The sequence below is a fragment of the Panthera leo genome, chromosome B3 (assembly GCF_018350215.1).
Source record: "Panthera leo isolate Ple1 chromosome B3, P.leo_Ple1_pat1.1, whole genome shotgun sequence".
Taxonomy (NCBI): Eukaryota; Metazoa; Chordata; class Mammalia; order Carnivora; family Felidae; genus Panthera; species Panthera leo.
Window position 1 is genome coordinate 31,987,974 of NC_056684.1, and position 15,865 is coordinate 32,003,838.

Consider the following 15,865-nt stretch of genomic DNA (forward strand, 5'->3'; position numbering starts at 1 on the left):
AGCGACACATTAATTACACATTGCTAACATCCTGGGCTCCCCTCCCTCTTGTTAAGGGTGTTACCACCTGTGACTCTGGGGACACAAACAGGGGTGTGAGATTACCCGGCAGGGGGCAGAGGTGACGTTCTTACAGATGCTGGTCTCTGGCTCCTGACTCCCTCTAGAGGGTAATTCTTGAAACTGGCACCCCTTTTCCTCCATGTGCCTCTCCTTTTGGGAGAGGATCCCTGACGGGCCCACCCTGGGTCTTCTCTTTTGGAATGGGGGCGGGGGAGGGGCTCACAGATGTGAGCAACAAGGAGCTCTGGGCTCTGCTAAGCCCTGACAGGACTTCGCAAAGTGCAACTCCCCCATGTTCGGGAACCTCCCCCCCCAACCCCCGCTCCCCGCCCCGCTTTAACGCAGACAAGAAACTGCTCAGTGGCTCCCGGGTGGGCTGAGCAGAGTTTGGTGCCTGAGACTTTGAGCATTCACATCTTTATTAAAGGCTGCATAAATGGAGAGAGGGCAGAAGAGCCCTTTGTTATAAAACCTGTGGTCAACTACATCTGCAGATGGCAAGCACGGGAGGGCTGTAAACCAGCGGGCACTGCCTCGTTCGGGGGGAGGCTGAGGGAAGAAAATACGAGTGGTGGCCCAAGGGCTGCCTTGCATTTGCCAGGATGGTCAGCACAGTCAGGCTGGGGCCCGGCCTCCTCTTCCCCTCATCCATCAGGCTGTTCCCACAGCTTTTGAGCCGGCACTCGCTTTACACTCGAATGCTATTTTAAACACGTCAAAGCTCACGGTTAGAGTTGACACTCCCACTGTGGTAGCTGGTTCCCATGTAATCCCTTCGTGGATCTATCTCCAGGGCACCCAGCGGACGGGGGCTGAGGTGTGGGCACACAGACTTCACTCCTGTGAAAGCTCAGGCAATAGGGGCAGGAGGCCCTGGGCTGTGGCCCAGCTGCGGGAGCCAAGGGAGGGGGAAGGGAGAGGAGATGGGGAGGGACAGTGGTTCTGCTAGTCAGAGGGAAGGCCCTGACCTTGCTGAGTTCTGCTGCTGCCCTCTGGTGTGACCACAGATTGAGGACCTTAGCTTAGATTAGGGCTGAGAGCCAGGTTTTAGGTTGAAAACCATCTTGTCCACTGGCTCGGTGGCTGCCGTCCATGCCTAAAGTCCCAGTATGGAGGAACTGGAATGGGAGCTCTGAGCCCATCTGGGCCAATTGGCCCATTTGACAGTGGAGACACCAGGGGTCATTTCCTAGGTCACAGTCAACGTGCCCAGTCGGGGCCAGGACTTTCTCTGCTGCTCTTTCGGGAAGCAGTCTATCAGAGCACCGGTTCTTAGCGGGCATCAGAACCAGTTGGAGAACGTGCTAAAACAGCTTGCTGGGCCCGCCTAAGAGATGCTGATCCCAGAGGTCTGGTGTAGCGACTCTCAGGGGATGCCAACGCTGAGGGCTCCTAGTGTGTGTGGCGGGCAGCCCTGGGCTAGAGGACATTCCTAATCGGGCTGAGGGGGCGGTACAGAGAGAGCAAAAGCCACCCTGAGAGGGGCTGATGGCCTGAGGACCAAAGAGAAAAGCCTGACTAAAGGAGAGGCATCTGGGTGGCCAGAAGGAAAGAAGCAAGCTTGGAAGGGTCAGACTCTGGAAGGTGGGACAGACATGGGGCAGCAGATTCTGTCTCTGCAGACACAAGGCCCCGTGGGGATGAAAATGCATTTTTATCCCCAAAGGAGAAGTGACCAGGGAGCCGGCCTTCAGACAGGCAGGTGGTGGGAAAACCCAAACTCATGATGGTGGTTTGGTTGAGAGGCACTTTGGGTGCCTGTGGGGTGTCGCCGGCAGGCAGTGTCCACGGGGGCTGTTGGCAGGTCGCCCAGGGCAGTGGCCGGGGTCAGGGAGGAACTGCAGGGACACTCGTGGAGGTGGCGAGTTGGGTGGCTGGGGGCCTTCTTCACGTAAAACCTCCCTGGTTTTGGCTCCTGGAGGAGAGGGGCCAGGTGTCTGGGGAACCAACCCACTGGTGCTCCCAAAGCCGGAATGGGGATTTGGTGGCCCCTGGGGGATTAGGACTTGGACTTAGAACCTTCTCTGTGGGGCTTTTCGAGAAGGGGAATTTGGTCCGAGAGAACTGATTCTGGACCAAATGACAACTGCGTACTGGGGCCCGGGGCCTGGAAATGCGGTCATGGGTGGGGCCTGCTCAGAGGCCTCATCCCTCTCGGCCCCCCTGAGATTCCAAGCCGGTCATCGCCTCCTCTCAGCTCTGCTGGGGCGCCTTTTCTGCCAAGCTGTGGCCAGCGATGCCTTCTGCCCGTGCCACGGCGGCCTCCTCCGACAGGCCTTTGAAGTAGCTGCTCAGAGCCTGCAGGTTGACAGCGCGCTGCATGGGGGGTGACGAGGTGGTCTGCAGGCTCAGGTAGCGGCTGTACTTCTTCAAGCCCCGCTCTGGGTCACGGCGGTGTGCGGTCAGCAGCTCGGTGAAGCTCACGTTGTGGAGGGCCAAGAGGCGGGCCTCGGCCCGGAGCAGGGCGGCCGCCTGCACCAGGGGCTGCAGGGACGCAAAGCACTGCAGGCTGCTGAAGGAGTAGACGTGCTGGGCCAGCTGGGGGCCCGGGGAGACCTCGAGGAGGCGGCACAGGTCTCGCATGGCCAGCACGGCGGCCAGGGCGCTGCGTTCGCTCATGTTTCTCGCCAGGTAGGTCTTGGCCAGACTCTTGAGTTTGAAGCTGCTGGCCCTGGGCACGCGCTCCCGGATGAGGGGCAGAGCGGCCAGGAAGCCCGAGATGACCTCCTGAAACTCCCACAGCCTGTTCATGTCCTCCAGGGCCCGGAAGAAGTTGGGGAGGCCGGGCCCCCACAGCTTGTAGCAGGCCAAGATGGGGCGGCGCATGGAGCCCAGGAAGCCAAGGAAGTGCTGTAGCCCTACCTCCAGGGAGACGGCCTTGGAGTAGATGCTGAAGAAGGCCTCGGGCTGGATGAGCACGCGGAACTCACTCTCCCGGTTCACGGCTGCCAGCTGGCTAATCTTCTGGGCTGGGCAGGAGAGAAGGGCAAGGTGAGGCCCCAGGGGCGGGGTGGGGGGCCCAGGGCGGGAGCAGTGGAAGCTCTAGGACCCCACCTGGGGGCCTGCTGGCAGGACCCAAGCGTCAGCCTCCAAATGCAGCTCTATGCTGGCTCCAAAGGGGACAGGGGTCAGAAGGGGAGGGCGGGCTGCTTTCCAAACACCCCCTACTCACCTGGTGGGAGTCCAGCTCCCCCCTGCCCCCCTGCCCCTGTCCCCAGCCCCAGAGTTTGCCAAACAGTTTAGATCCAGGTCCCTCCTGTCCGGCTTCTGTTAGCCTTACCCGCCTACACTCGGGACCCTTTGTTGTTTCCACCGCATCCTCTCCCCCCTGCCCCAGCCTCCAATCCCATCGTCACTGAGCCGAGATTCCCAGCCCAGGCAGACAGCACACCTGCCCAAACTACTCCACTCAGAACATGGCTCACAGCTGCCCTGTGAGGTCTGCGAAGGACTCCCCTGTCCTAGGGAAACCCACTACTTCTGTCTGGCTGGGCTGGCCCCGTGCTGGGTCTGTGCCACAGGGCAGGCCGGAACCTTCTGGTTCGGGGAAGGGCATTGCGAGGCCAGGGTCAGCACCGTGGAGAGTTGAGGGGCTTCTGGGAGAAGGGGTCATCTTTCTCCGTGACCTGGGCTTTGTCGGCCTCCCTGTGGAATGAGCTCTGTACTCAGAACTGCAGCCACAGCTTAAGGCCTTGCTTGGATCGCTGGCCTCCTAGCAGTGACTTCCCACATTGTGTTCTGTTTACAAGTGTGTTGCCAAGGGTCTCTAGAGAAGCGCTGGTCAGGGGTGAGCTCACGGATGCACCTGCCTCATGCTTTCAGGCCCTGGAAGTCCTTATTCAGACAACCAAGTGTACACCTGGAGTCCCAGGGGAGGCTGGGACTCAGGGACTGCCTGCTCTCTGGCTGCAGTCATTGGCCAGAGCTCTGGGCTCTCCCGGGCCCAGAACATAGCTCTGCCTGCACCTACTTCGGGGGCTCAGAGACTAAGCTAGAAAGGGGTGGGGGTGGCCACTGGAGAACCCACTTTCACTGTCAATCTTGAGGTCAAAGAAAACCAGGGGCCTGTCTTCTGCTTGGGGGTCGGCGAGGCTCTCATCCAGGACCCTCAAAGAGCTGGGACCCTCCAGTTGGAGGTCACTGGACTCGCTGCTGCTGTCGTCCAGCTCCCGGGAGGACTGCAACACAGAGAAACCAACAGGTCAGGGGCCCGGAGGGCGAGAGGGGGGCGTGTTGGCAAGGTGAGCATGTGCCCACGGGCCGGTGTGCGTGTGTGATGTGAACGTGGGAACAGGAGCAAGCTGGTATGGTGGGCGGGGGGGGGCATCCGCACACACATGCGGGAGAGAGGGGAAGGGGAAGGTGTATATCCGTCTAAGCGAGTGCGTGTGCATGAGGATGTGTGCGTATGAATGGATGTCAGTGTGCATGTGCACGTGTGAGGGCCGTGTGGGAACCACACGTTTGTGAGTAGGGGCGAAAGGCTGAGATCACGCAGACGAGTGTGTGCAAAAGCACGAGCATGGGAATGAATGCAAATGCCAAATGTGTGTGTGCACATCGGGTGTGAATTTATGAACCTGTGTTGACAGGTGTGTGGGAATGTGAGCATGTGTGAGTGTGCACATGGGCGCATAGCGCCGGGTCTGGAAGCTCAGGGAAGGGGCCAGTGCTCTGGTGGGCAGGGCCGGAGGGGTCTGCTGCTCCCTTCTCTCTGAACAGACTCAGAAGAAACACTTCTTGGGACGGGAGGAAGGAGCCTCATCTCAAACCTGAGGTTTCTCTGGAAGGGGCCAGGAGCTTGGCTCTTCTTGTCCCCATAGCCAGCCAAGGCTCCAGTGTCTTAGGGGGACCGCTCGCCTCAGGAATGCCACATCTGGGTGGACACACGAAGCCTGGAGGCCCTCTGTCATTTAGCATCCAGGAGCCAGCTGCTTAAGGAAGCCTCAGGCCCGGGGCTCCTCTAGCCTGGGCACCCAAGGCCCTGTTCTCACCAGCACCAAGACAAAAAATTTGAAAGGCCTCAGGGTGGGGGAAGGGCTCTGTCTCCGTGAGCCCCAAGGGGCTGCGGCTACAGAGGGCGGTAGAGGCTCATCATCTGCAAAGCTGCCAAAGCCAGCCGATGTCTCGGGAGGCCTGCTCAGAACTTCCTGTGAATGCCACCTGTGGACGTGAGCCAGAGACCAGGGGGAAAGGACGTGGCCAACGTCACACGGCCAGCTGGGGGTACTGCTGGGACAGAGTCCAGAGCAGCCCTCGGGTCTTTCCTACTTACAGGCTGCCTCACTCGGGGCTATCTGAAGCCTCCAAGGATGAACGCTGGCCTCTGGCTAATGTCCTTGGCTCGGCAGGTAATAAGCATGGGCCTTGGCCCTTTTATTCACCAGGTGAAACATTTTAACAAAACTTCAGCCAAGAGCAAAGTCCTTACTAGCCACAGGTAAAATATGCTGGTTTTCCCCAGGAGTGGCCGATTTTCACTTCATTGGCTTTTCATAGCCCTACCCCAGGCTCACCAACTTCCTCCCGGTCACTGATAGAGAAAGACATTCACTATGAATCCATCTAGAGCTGCTCTTGCTTAGAGAAGCCTGGAGTTCGGGGATTCTATACATAAGGTCCCAATAAAAGTCTTCGTCAAACGCCTCGCATATCTGGATCCTCGATCGGCCACGCATCAAAGGTTTATTTTGCAAGGGTTGCTCTGCATCTTCTGTCTCACTGTGGCAGCTCCCTTTCCTCCCTGTGAGGAACCTTCTCCAGGAATCTTCCTCGAAGTTGCTAGACCAGATACTCCACCTTCTTTCCTTGAGGGAAAACCCAGCTGGTTTTTATCTTCAACCTTCCAGACATTGCCCTTGCACCTGGGGTGGTGGAAAGAGCTGGGCTCTCCTTGCTGTGTCCTCCCCCGGACTGAAGAGCTGTCCCTTTGGCTGAGGCTTCTCTGTCCCCACCGACACGGCACCCGGAGCTGTCTCATCTTCCTTCCTCTTTTGGCTCCCAGCATGACTGCAAGAGCCCGTGCAGTGGCCCTGAGTTCTTCCGCCTGCCTCCTTCCTTCTGGAATGTCTTCTCAGGCCTTAGAGCCTTGGTCACCTCTTTGGGTATCTTCTTTCAAGACTTGAGCTCCCGGGACAGCAACACAGCTGCATCTTTGGGCTAGCTCCATTTCTATACCAGGTTGTTTATTTTTTTAAAGTTTATTTACTTCTTTTGAGAGAGACAGAGAGTGTGAGCAGGGAAGGGGCAGAGAGAGGGAGAGAGAGAATCCCAAGAAGGCTCGACACTCAGTTCAACGTGGAGCCCTATGTGGGGCTCGATCCTGCAACTGTGAGATCACGACCTGAGCCAAAATCAAGAGTCAGTTGTTCAACCAACTGAGCCACCCAGGAGCCCCAACCAGGGTCATTATGATGGCCATCAGAATCTCATTTTTACGCCCTCCCATTGCCCTGGGGTCATTTTCTCTTATAGTGGCAGAATGTCTTTTGTCCTGAACTTACAGAAGAACTTGGTGGCTCCCTTAATAAAAGGACACCCCCTTTCTGCTGAGCTTGTCAATGGAGAGAAGGCTGGAACTTCCAGCTCTGACTCCTCTTCCTTTCTGATCCTTCCTCACCCTCGGGGCTACTGCACGGAGATGATCTTGCCAGCACGCCTTCCACTCAACTCCAGCCAGCTGTAAACCCCACTCCCTCTCCCTGCTTTACGTCCCAGCAACGTGGCCAGGAAGTGCCCGCATGCTTAAAAAGGACTTTTCTCAAGACCCAGGTTTAGCAAAAGGACAATCGGCATGAGAGGCTCTGGGGCAGGAAGGCTTTCTGCCCCCTGCTCACTACCCGAAGCCCTATGTTCCAATGCCCATAGCGCTGCCCGCTGGGCGAGTGTGTGGGCGGAGAGTGTAGACGGAGAGGCACAGAGACCCGGGCCCAAGCCAGGCAAGGGCCTTTTATTGGAAAAGGCTTGACATGTCCTGGGAAGGGAAAAGGAATGGTGGCAGAAGCCAATGGAGTGGGGAAGACTGGAGCCCGTGTGCTCGGCCTGGAAAGTGAAAAGTGGGGAAAGCTCCAAGGAAGTAGGGAGCGGACACAATGGGAGCTGAAGAAAAGAGGAAGAGGAATTGAAGATGTTCTGCTAAGAGCTGGAGGAGTCGAACTCACTTTAATATTCTTTAAAAGATGCAAGTAAATAATAGGATTCATTTCTCTCTTTTTTTAAAATGTTTATTTTTGAGAGAGAGAGAGAGAGAGAGACAGAGCATGAGCGGGGGTGGGGCAGAGAGGGAGACACGGAATCTGAAGCAGGCTCCAGGCTCTGAGCTGTCAACACAGAGCCCGAGGAGGGGCTTGAACTCACAAACTGTGAGATTGTGACCTGAGCCAAAGTCGTCCGCTTAACCAACCGACTGAGCCCCAGGATTCATTTCTTTATTATACTTGGTTAATGGACTTCTTTGACTGCAAAAGTGTGCTCAGACCGAGCCACAGGGGACCTGGGAGTTTCTCAGGACCCACATGTAACTAGGATACACGTGCAATCTGGCTTGTGAGCTTTAGTTCACTTGGATTCAACACAGATCAACTTAGCAGGGCAAGGGCATTCCACCTCCACGCTCCACGCGGCAGGCTGCACGGCCGTACCAAGCACACCCATATGGCTGGCTTGACATTTCAATCACCTTCCCCAAGTCTAGGTCTCTCTGGGAAGATCCAGCACCCCCTCGCCCCCGCCGGATCATATCCCAGTATGTACAGGGCACCCCCATTCAAGGCTGATACACACAGATGACAGATATACAACTGAGTCCCCCCATCCGGTGGTTCTCTCGTTTTTGGCTGGGCATTAGCAGCCTCAAAAATCCAGATGCCCAGGTTGCACCCCAGACCAGTTCAATTACAATCTCTGGGGCAGGGGGAGTGACACCCAGGAATCTGTCGTTGGTAACCACCCCTCCCCCCCCTCCCCCCCCCCCCCCCCAAGATTCCAGTGCGCAGCCAGGGTAGAGAACTACCGTCCTACTGATTAACTCCATGTTTGGGCATCGGCCACTCAGGAGCTGAACTCTGATATTTGGCATCCAGTCGCCTGAAGTTGTCTCTGCAGTGCCCGACATCAATTCTTATCAAGAGTCCCCAAATTCCCGAGGGACTTCCTAAGCCCCCACTCTTGAACAACAGCTGGGGTCAGTTTGGCAACACACACAGATTGCTCTTTTTTGCAGACACAAAATCCCAGCTCTTGCAACGTCCGGAAGCCCCGCGGTACCTCATGCTTGTCCGTGAGCCGGACATCCTGTTAGCTAGCCTATGGCCCCTGCTGCCCCCTGCGCCAGGCCCTCGGGGGACAGGGCTCCCATCTTCTGTTACACACACTCACCAGCATCCCAGCCCCTCCCCTGGATCGGTCGTTTCCCACGGGCCCCTCCTCCTACTGCTGGTCACCACTGCCACTGCAGTCAGGGACTGTCCCCTCCTGCTTCCTCTTGGTCTTGCTACTGCCGGATAGTGGGGCGAGTCCTCTGTCACAAGAGTAGCTGAGAGCATCTATCTTTTCCTGCCTTGGACCCTAACCCAGGGCCCAGGGCAGAGGCACTGCTGACCCACCCTCATTTCCTAGGATAGTCCTCACCCCAGGCCTCCACCATCAGGCCTGGGTCTTGCCCCGCCACCCAACAGTGGCGCCCCCGCCGCTTCCGGCAGCAGCAGGGGCTCTTACAGACCACTCTTCCCGCACGAGCCGTCTCTCCCGGAGCCTTGCCCACCTTGCCAGTTCTGCACCAGAGCCTCCAGGCGTGTCTAGCTGCAGTCTGGGACACTTGGAAAATGTGCTCTTTTCATAGGCCAACTTCCACACACGGGAGGTGGGATGAAGGCCACGGACAGGAGAGGACATGGGTATGTGGGAGCCCGGAGCACCTTGTGGATGTCTCCCTGCTCCCCACCCAAGCCGCTGCGGGTACTCTGGGAGTGCCAGGGGTCTGGAAGGGAGCACAGAAGGTGGGTGAGAAACGCGTGGAGGGGACCTAATTTGTTGTTTTTGCATAGATGTTTTTTAAAGCTTGGGACACATGATGGTTAATTTAAAAAATGTGTGTCTGGAGGCACTCGGGTGGCTCAGTTGGTTAAGCACCTGACTCTTGATCTCAGCTCAGGCCGTGATCTCATGGTTTGTGAGTTCCAGCCCCGTGTCGGGCTCTGCACTGATGGCCTGGAACCTGCTTGGGGTTCTGTCTGCCCTTCTCTGCCCCTCACCTGCTTGTGCTCTCTCTCTCTCTCCAAATAAGTAAACCTAAAAAAAAGAAAGTGTGTCTGAAGAACTGAAGAATACCAACACAAAAGCAGTGGTCCTCTGGCCCTCCCCCACTCCGGACCTGGTCTCCACAGGTGAGCAGCTGTGCTTCTAACTGTTTTAACTCTTCACCACCTGAAACACACTCCCTCCTTCCTGGAATAATTCAGACATAACCTGGCGACTCTGCTGACTGCTGAGGATCAGACTGACACCCCGCCCCCGCCCCCAGCAGTGCTGGTTTCAGTTTCTGCGCCCAACTGTCGTGAAGTCTGGTGAGACTACTGGCATGCCGATCCTTTCTCGAGCTTTCCTTCCCAGACTGCTACCTCCACCCAGGGTCAGTTTTGTTTGATGAGGTTTAGGGGATGGAAAGAAGTGCCCAGATTTCAGAGGAATTTAGAACATGGCTTAAAGGGAAGACTGAAAAATTGACTGGCGGTGAAGAATAATCGAAAGAGGGGCACCCAGGGTGGCTCTGGGGGCCTTGGTTTGTGTAGCCGGGCAGACAGTGTGACTTAACAGAGAGGAGAGGAAGAGAGACGAGTGATCTACAGGACACCCGAGTGCAGACGTCGGAGGGCCACTGGCTATCCTGGTCCGGCAGCAGGAGTGAGCGCTGGGCACCAGCAGCCTGTGGGCGCTAACTGAGGCCATGGGCAAGGCTGAGACCACAAAGATGGGCTGTAGCCGGAAGAACAAGGTGGAAAGGAACAGAGCCCTGAGAGGAGGGTGAGGAGGGGTGGCTGGAGCTACTACAGGAGCTGGGACAGGGAGGGCAGGGGTCCTCGAAGTACCAGTGAGCTCAAGGGGCAGGAAGCTGTGGCCAGAGTCCCTGCAGGCCAGCTTTCAGTATGGTGAGGTCCAGGGGGTGGCCATGGGGCTGGCGGCTGCAGTGGGGTGGGGCAAAGACCCCAGAGAGGCCAGGGTGCTGGATGTTGAAGTCCCCCAGAAAGAAGGCTGGACCTGGCTAAAGAGAGGCCACCTGGGAGGCGGGTGCTGGAGCCTCCCCTGTGTGGGGGGAGGCAAGAGGAGGTGTGAAATGATCTGGGGAAAGTGGGGTTCACCTCAAGAAAGGCGCAGAGAACCTGACTAGATGGTGGGACCGACACAGTCCAGGAGGCACAGAAGGCCTTGACCCACCTACCCACTCTGATGCTCACAGGGCGTTGGAAAGAGGGGACATGGTAACTCCACCAGAGAACCAAGTTTCAGTGCAGGGAGGACACAAAACCACCTGCGGAGAAGAGCTAAGTCCAGCAGGGAATGTGATGGTCATGGAAGAAGGGGTTGCCAGGGCAATCTTTCAACAAATATTTATTGAGCAGCCGTATCTGCCAGGTCCTGGGATCGACACATTCCCTGCCCTCATGGGCTTAGGTCCTGGCAGAGGCCCAGCGGAAAGCCTCGGGGTGGTGGGATGGGGCAGTTGGAGGGGCAAAGGGAGATAAAAGCTTCCTATTTTGGGGCAAAGAGGCCTGGGGATGTGAGGAGCGGGCAGCCTGTATCTCAATCATGCCCTTTCAGGTGAAGAGGGCTTACGTCTCCCTGACGGGTCTGTGCAGCCGCTCCTTCCTTGGTCCGCTCCTTGACCACGATGCACGGAATGCCTACTGTGTGCAGGGCCTTCAGCAAATGGGCCAGGCTGGGTGGTGGGGTGCAGGAGGGACGGGGAGCAGGAGCCAAGTGAGCGAGTGGTCACACGGTTCCAGGAGGACGGTGGCCACCAGCTACAGAAGAGGGAGGTGCTAGGGGTTCTCAGAGGCCTGTCTGAGGGGGGCCAGGCTGGTGGGGGGTAGGGGGAAGAACTCGAGGGCAGGGGGTTGGGAATGCAATTGGAGGCACCTCCAGAGGTCCTGGACGGGGTTCTCCACGGGGGTGGTGTCAGAATTCCCAGGGGGAGATCCTGCCCTAAGAGTCTGGGGTGCTCTGCCTCCCCCCACCCTTCCTGAGAGAGGTGTCAAGCTGGGAAGCCACAGAGAGAGGAACGGCAAAGAAGCTGTTGAGCCACTGGGCTATGTGGGGGGAGCCCCGGAAGGAGCGGCCGAGGGAGCGCACTGCTCCCCGTGCCCGGCCGCGTTGACTGATGGCCCTCTGGAGGTGGCAGGGACTCTCCTGGGGATTGGCAGGATGGCTGGGAGGCCCTGTGGCAGCAGGGGTGGTGGCCTGGACTGCGGGGGGAGGACACGTCCACATGGGGTTATAATACACTTTGAGGGGCAAGTGGAAGGCGCGGTGAAGACGGGGGGTACTCTGTGCTCTACGCAACAGGAAGCTAGTCCCGCGGCGGCTGCGGATGGCAGTGTCTTCCCGGTGACTGGCGGGCTGGCTGTGAGGATCGGCTTCAGGGACCGCAGGTTGTTCGGCGGGATGTTGGGGAGACCAAGCCGGGGGACGGCATGCGCCATGGGGCAGGCGGGGGGGCCGGCAGGGGTGGTATGCTCCTGGTGCTCTTGGCAGGGGGTGGGCTGGCGAGGAGTGTTGTGCAGCAGTCTCCATGCGCTCCATGCACTTTCCAATACAGAACCTCAGACTGAGGGCCGGAAGGGACCTCAGAGGCACCCAGTCCAACCTTTCCCTCTGTTCAACCCCCCTTTCCCCACCTCCATTAACCAACCTCCAGGGACAGAAGGGTGCAATCCACAAAGGTACTCGTTCCATTGTGGGATGCCTTTAAAGTTCTTTCTTATCGAGTGAACGCTTGCCTGTTTGGGCCCTGTACGGTGTTGCCCGTGCCCTCACACCCCTGCACTGACCCTCACTGGCTGCGATTAACTGGGGAATGGGTTCTTGCCCCCCCTCCTCGTTGAGGACTTAGAGGTCAGAGAAAACATAAGGAAGCTCCAGACAAAGGCATTGGCTAGTTCAGAAGAGAGACAGGGCTCTGGAAGGAAGCACTCAGCATTTCAGAAGAGTACATATGGTTACTGACAGCTCCTGCCCTGGTATAGAGGGAGGGCTGGGCTGGTTCAGGCCCGCAGCTGGCATTTGGAGACTGTCCTCAGGACAGCACAGAACTCACTGCCTCGCTGGAAAACTCCCCAGGCGCAGGGCAAGTCTAAGAGTCACCTGCTGCGGCTGGGTCCCCTGGGACCCGGAATGTGGGGAGGCAGGAGTCCAGGGCTGAACTTCTGGACCACTCACCGAGTTTTCGGCATCTGAGTCTTCTGAGCTGCTGATCACCACGACGCGTTCCTCTGAAACAGGGCAGAGGAGACAGAATTAGGCCCTGCCAAGATGCCCACTCAGTGGGGCCCAGGTGTTCTGTGAGAATCCCTGTGGGCCAGTGGATGGGTGGGCGATGTGTGCCCTACAGAGGGGGATGTGAACATTCACCAAATGTGCTAGTATGGATCTGTTTATTCAAAGGGACTTTCCGTCACTGCCCACTGTGCCCTGTACATGAATACTTAATTCAGTTATTGGTCCTGAATTCAGAATCTGTTCCCTATACAGGCAGCTTGGCAAAAAAGCACCTGGTTTGTTTTGCAATCTTAAAGAAGCACATTGGTTTGTTCCAATTCTGTCTCATGAGCTGAGATGTTTGAATTAAAAGCTACTTTATATTTGGTTAATCAAAACCTTTTGATTACCAATAGCATTGTGAGCAAGGAATGTCGGTCAGGGCTCAGTGTGCAAGCAGGATCAGGGCTCAGTCTGAGACCTAGAATGAAAACAAAGGGGGCCTCTGGGTGAAGCATATCTAGGAAGAACTGTCTTGACCATTCCAGAATTCTATCAGTTGGCCTCAACTCATGCCCAAGAACTCCCAGTCTGGTGGTGTCCATAAAAGGTATCTAGGAGAAATGACGTACTTTAGCCAGGTGGCCTTTGCAGACAAATTTGGGAAGTGATGGGTGTGGACTTTACCCAAGGTCTCTCTGGGAGCATGCCAGGCACTCACCAACAGACACTGCCTGGGGAGACCCACCTTGTGCAGAGGCACAGTGCTGGGCGCTGTATGGGTGCGTTCGGGGAAGGGGCTACAGACCGTGGGTTTTAGCCTCTTACGGTCCCCACACTGGAATCCCAGCAAATCACACGGTAAACTGTATCCAATCTTATCCCCCAGGAAAACCATGGGCTTTCCCTGCGCCATTTGGTGGCAGCTGAGAGCAGGACACACAGGGGATGCTGTTGGCTTTGGGCTCCCTGGGTGGGGTGAGGATTTGGGGGAAGGGTCCCACCCCACCCAGCCCCTGGAGGACAGCACGTAGGCCTCAGCCTCCGCTGCCCACCCACTTCCTTACCTGCCTCCCCAGGCTCGCCGGTCGCGTGGTTGCTGTTGGGCAGGAAGACCTCGTTTTCGATGATGGGGCTTTCAGGGCTGCAGGGCCCATCCAGGTGGGGTGGAGAGACTGCCTTGGAGGTGCTGGGCCTGGGTTGCTCGGGGGAGCTCCGGGCCAGCCGTGTCTCCTTCTCCTCCTCAGACTCCATCTTGATTGCCTTCCTGGGGCACTCGGTCTGGCAGGACTTCCTCTTCTGGGGAGTGACTGGGCTGCAGACCTCCTATGCGGTGGGGAGTCACAAGGCCGGGTTAGCAGCCTTCAGGGGTGCTGGGGTGGTGGGCAGAGATGCGAACCTGGGTGGCAGGGACCTGTGGCCCGTCCCCTTTGCTCCTGCTGTCGCCTCTGCTCTCTGCCACGCAGATCGTGTCTCTCTCCACATAGGAAGACCCCTGGGCTGCCATGCACACTGGCCGTCTGCTGACCACTGACTCTGCTGGCCTCTGCCTGCCCTGCAGTGGCTCACGCTTACAGGGGAGCTTCCTGGCAGGGCAGCCAAGAGCAAGGGAGAGAACAGCGTAGGTGCTGACTAAGGCCTGGCTTCTCAGGTGGGAACCTGACTGCCTGGTGGGATCTGGGCCTCCAGGTGCAGAGGCAGGGGGCGGGGAGAACCTTACCTCTCTGCAGGAGGCGTCTTTGATGGAGTAGGCATGTATCGGCACCGGGTGTACCCCGGGCACCGACTGTACCAAAGCCATGACTGGGGTCTCAGCTGGCCCTGGGGCCTGTGCCCGGGCCCTCTGCATCTCCTCTGGCTGCGAAGTCCGGAAATAAGAGAGACAGAAATGAGTGGGTGGCAGGCCCAGGGCTGAGACCCCAGGCCTGGGGTCAGCCCAATCCCCAGGGCCTCAGCCAGCCACAGGTGCAGGCTGTCCAGATTCCCCCGGGGACCAGGAGTCCTCCTCACACCCTCCTTCTGACCCTGAGGTGCTGGCATCCAGGGGCACTTCAATTCCTGTGCATCCTAACAGAGCCAGAAGGTGACTGCTGAGATTACACGGGACCAACAGCGCCTAAAGGTTTGCTCGACAGCTAGCTCCGGGTTAACAAAGCGCTCGCTCCTGGTGGCAGCAATTCCTCTATAGCTGCAGAGCTGTAGCAGTGAGGACACCCTTCCGCTGAGCTGAAACCCTTCCAGGGAACCTCCCTGTGACCTTCACTCTGCCCCTGGGCCTTAACTCCCCCTGGGTCAGAACAATTACACACCTTGACCAAATCCCTTAAAACCCCTCAGCCCTCAGTCCCCCTCTGTGAAATGGGAATAATATTAACATCTGTCTCACAGGATACCGTGGATGAAATGTGTTACCACAAGTAAAGTGCCTAGAAGAGCACCCAGCACTTAGTAAGTGCCACTGATGATAATGATGCTAAATATAGTTTTTATTGCCACTCTGAGCCAGGCATAGTGCTAACTATACATAAACCCACCCCAAAACGGACTTGGGCTGGTTCTTCAAAAAGTTAAACACAGAATTCCCATATGATCCAACAAGTCTTTTCCTAGGCATGTACCCAAAGGACTGAAAACAGATGTTCAAACAGAAACCTGCACACAAATGTTCACACCAGCCCTATTCACGACAGCCAAAAGGTGGACACAACCCAAAGGTCTACCAGCCTCTGAGACATCAGCCAAATGTCTAAACAGCCCAAATGTCAGACAGTCATACAGTGGAATTTTATCCAGCCGTAAAAAGGCATGAGGTTGGGGCACCTGGGTGGCTCTGTCGGTTAAGTGTCAGACTTTGTTCAGCTCGGGTCATGATCTCGCAGTTGTGAGTTTGAGCCTGTGTCGGGCTCTGTGCTGACAGCTCGGAGCCTGGAGCCTGCTTTGGATTCTGTGTCTCCCCCTTTATCTGCCCCTCCCCGGCTCATGCTTTCTCACTCTCTCAAAAATAAATAAACGTTAAAAAAATTTTTTTAAAGGCATGAAGTTCCATACGTCAACATGGATGAACTTTGAACACATTACACTAAGTGAAAAGAAGCCAGCCACAAAAGAATACATGTTGTGTGGCTCCACGTATCCACACAAATATCCACAAAAGCTGAGCGCACAGAGACAGAAAGCAGACTGGCAGCTGGAGTGGGGGTGGGGGCGGGGCAGATGTGGAGTGGCCGCGTCATGGAGACAAGGTTTGCTTTCGGGGCAATGGGAATATTTGGGAACTAGATAGGTGGGGTGGCTGTACAAGATTTGGAGGGTGCGATGTCACTGAACTGTA

At 57.0% G+C, this 15,865-nt stretch overlaps 1 protein-coding gene across 3 annotated transcripts in view; it reads right to left on the reverse strand.

Moving 5' to 3' along the window:
- Positions 1–468: 468 nt before the first annotated feature.
- Positions 469–15,865, reverse strand: part of PML (PML nuclear body scaffold) — a 39,755-nt gene continuing 24,358 nt past the window's right edge. The window contains exons 5-9 of one of the 3 annotated variants that reach the window (XM_042941439.1): positions 14,255–14,392; positions 13,602–13,860; positions 12,496–12,548; positions 4,091–4,241; positions 469–3,032 (exon numbers count right to left, since the gene is read on the reverse strand). In XM_042941439.1, coding sequence (XP_042797373.1) covers positions 2,257–3,032; positions 4,091–4,241; positions 12,496–12,548; positions 13,602–13,860; positions 14,255–14,392 — 1,377 coding nt within the window. In that variant the 3' untranslated portion in view covers positions 469–2,256. The remainder of the gene's footprint in view (positions 3,033–4,090; positions 4,242–12,495; positions 12,549–13,601; positions 13,861–14,254; positions 14,393–15,865) is intronic. The other 2 variants (XM_042941440.1, XM_042941441.1) reach the window with 2 other exon arrangements.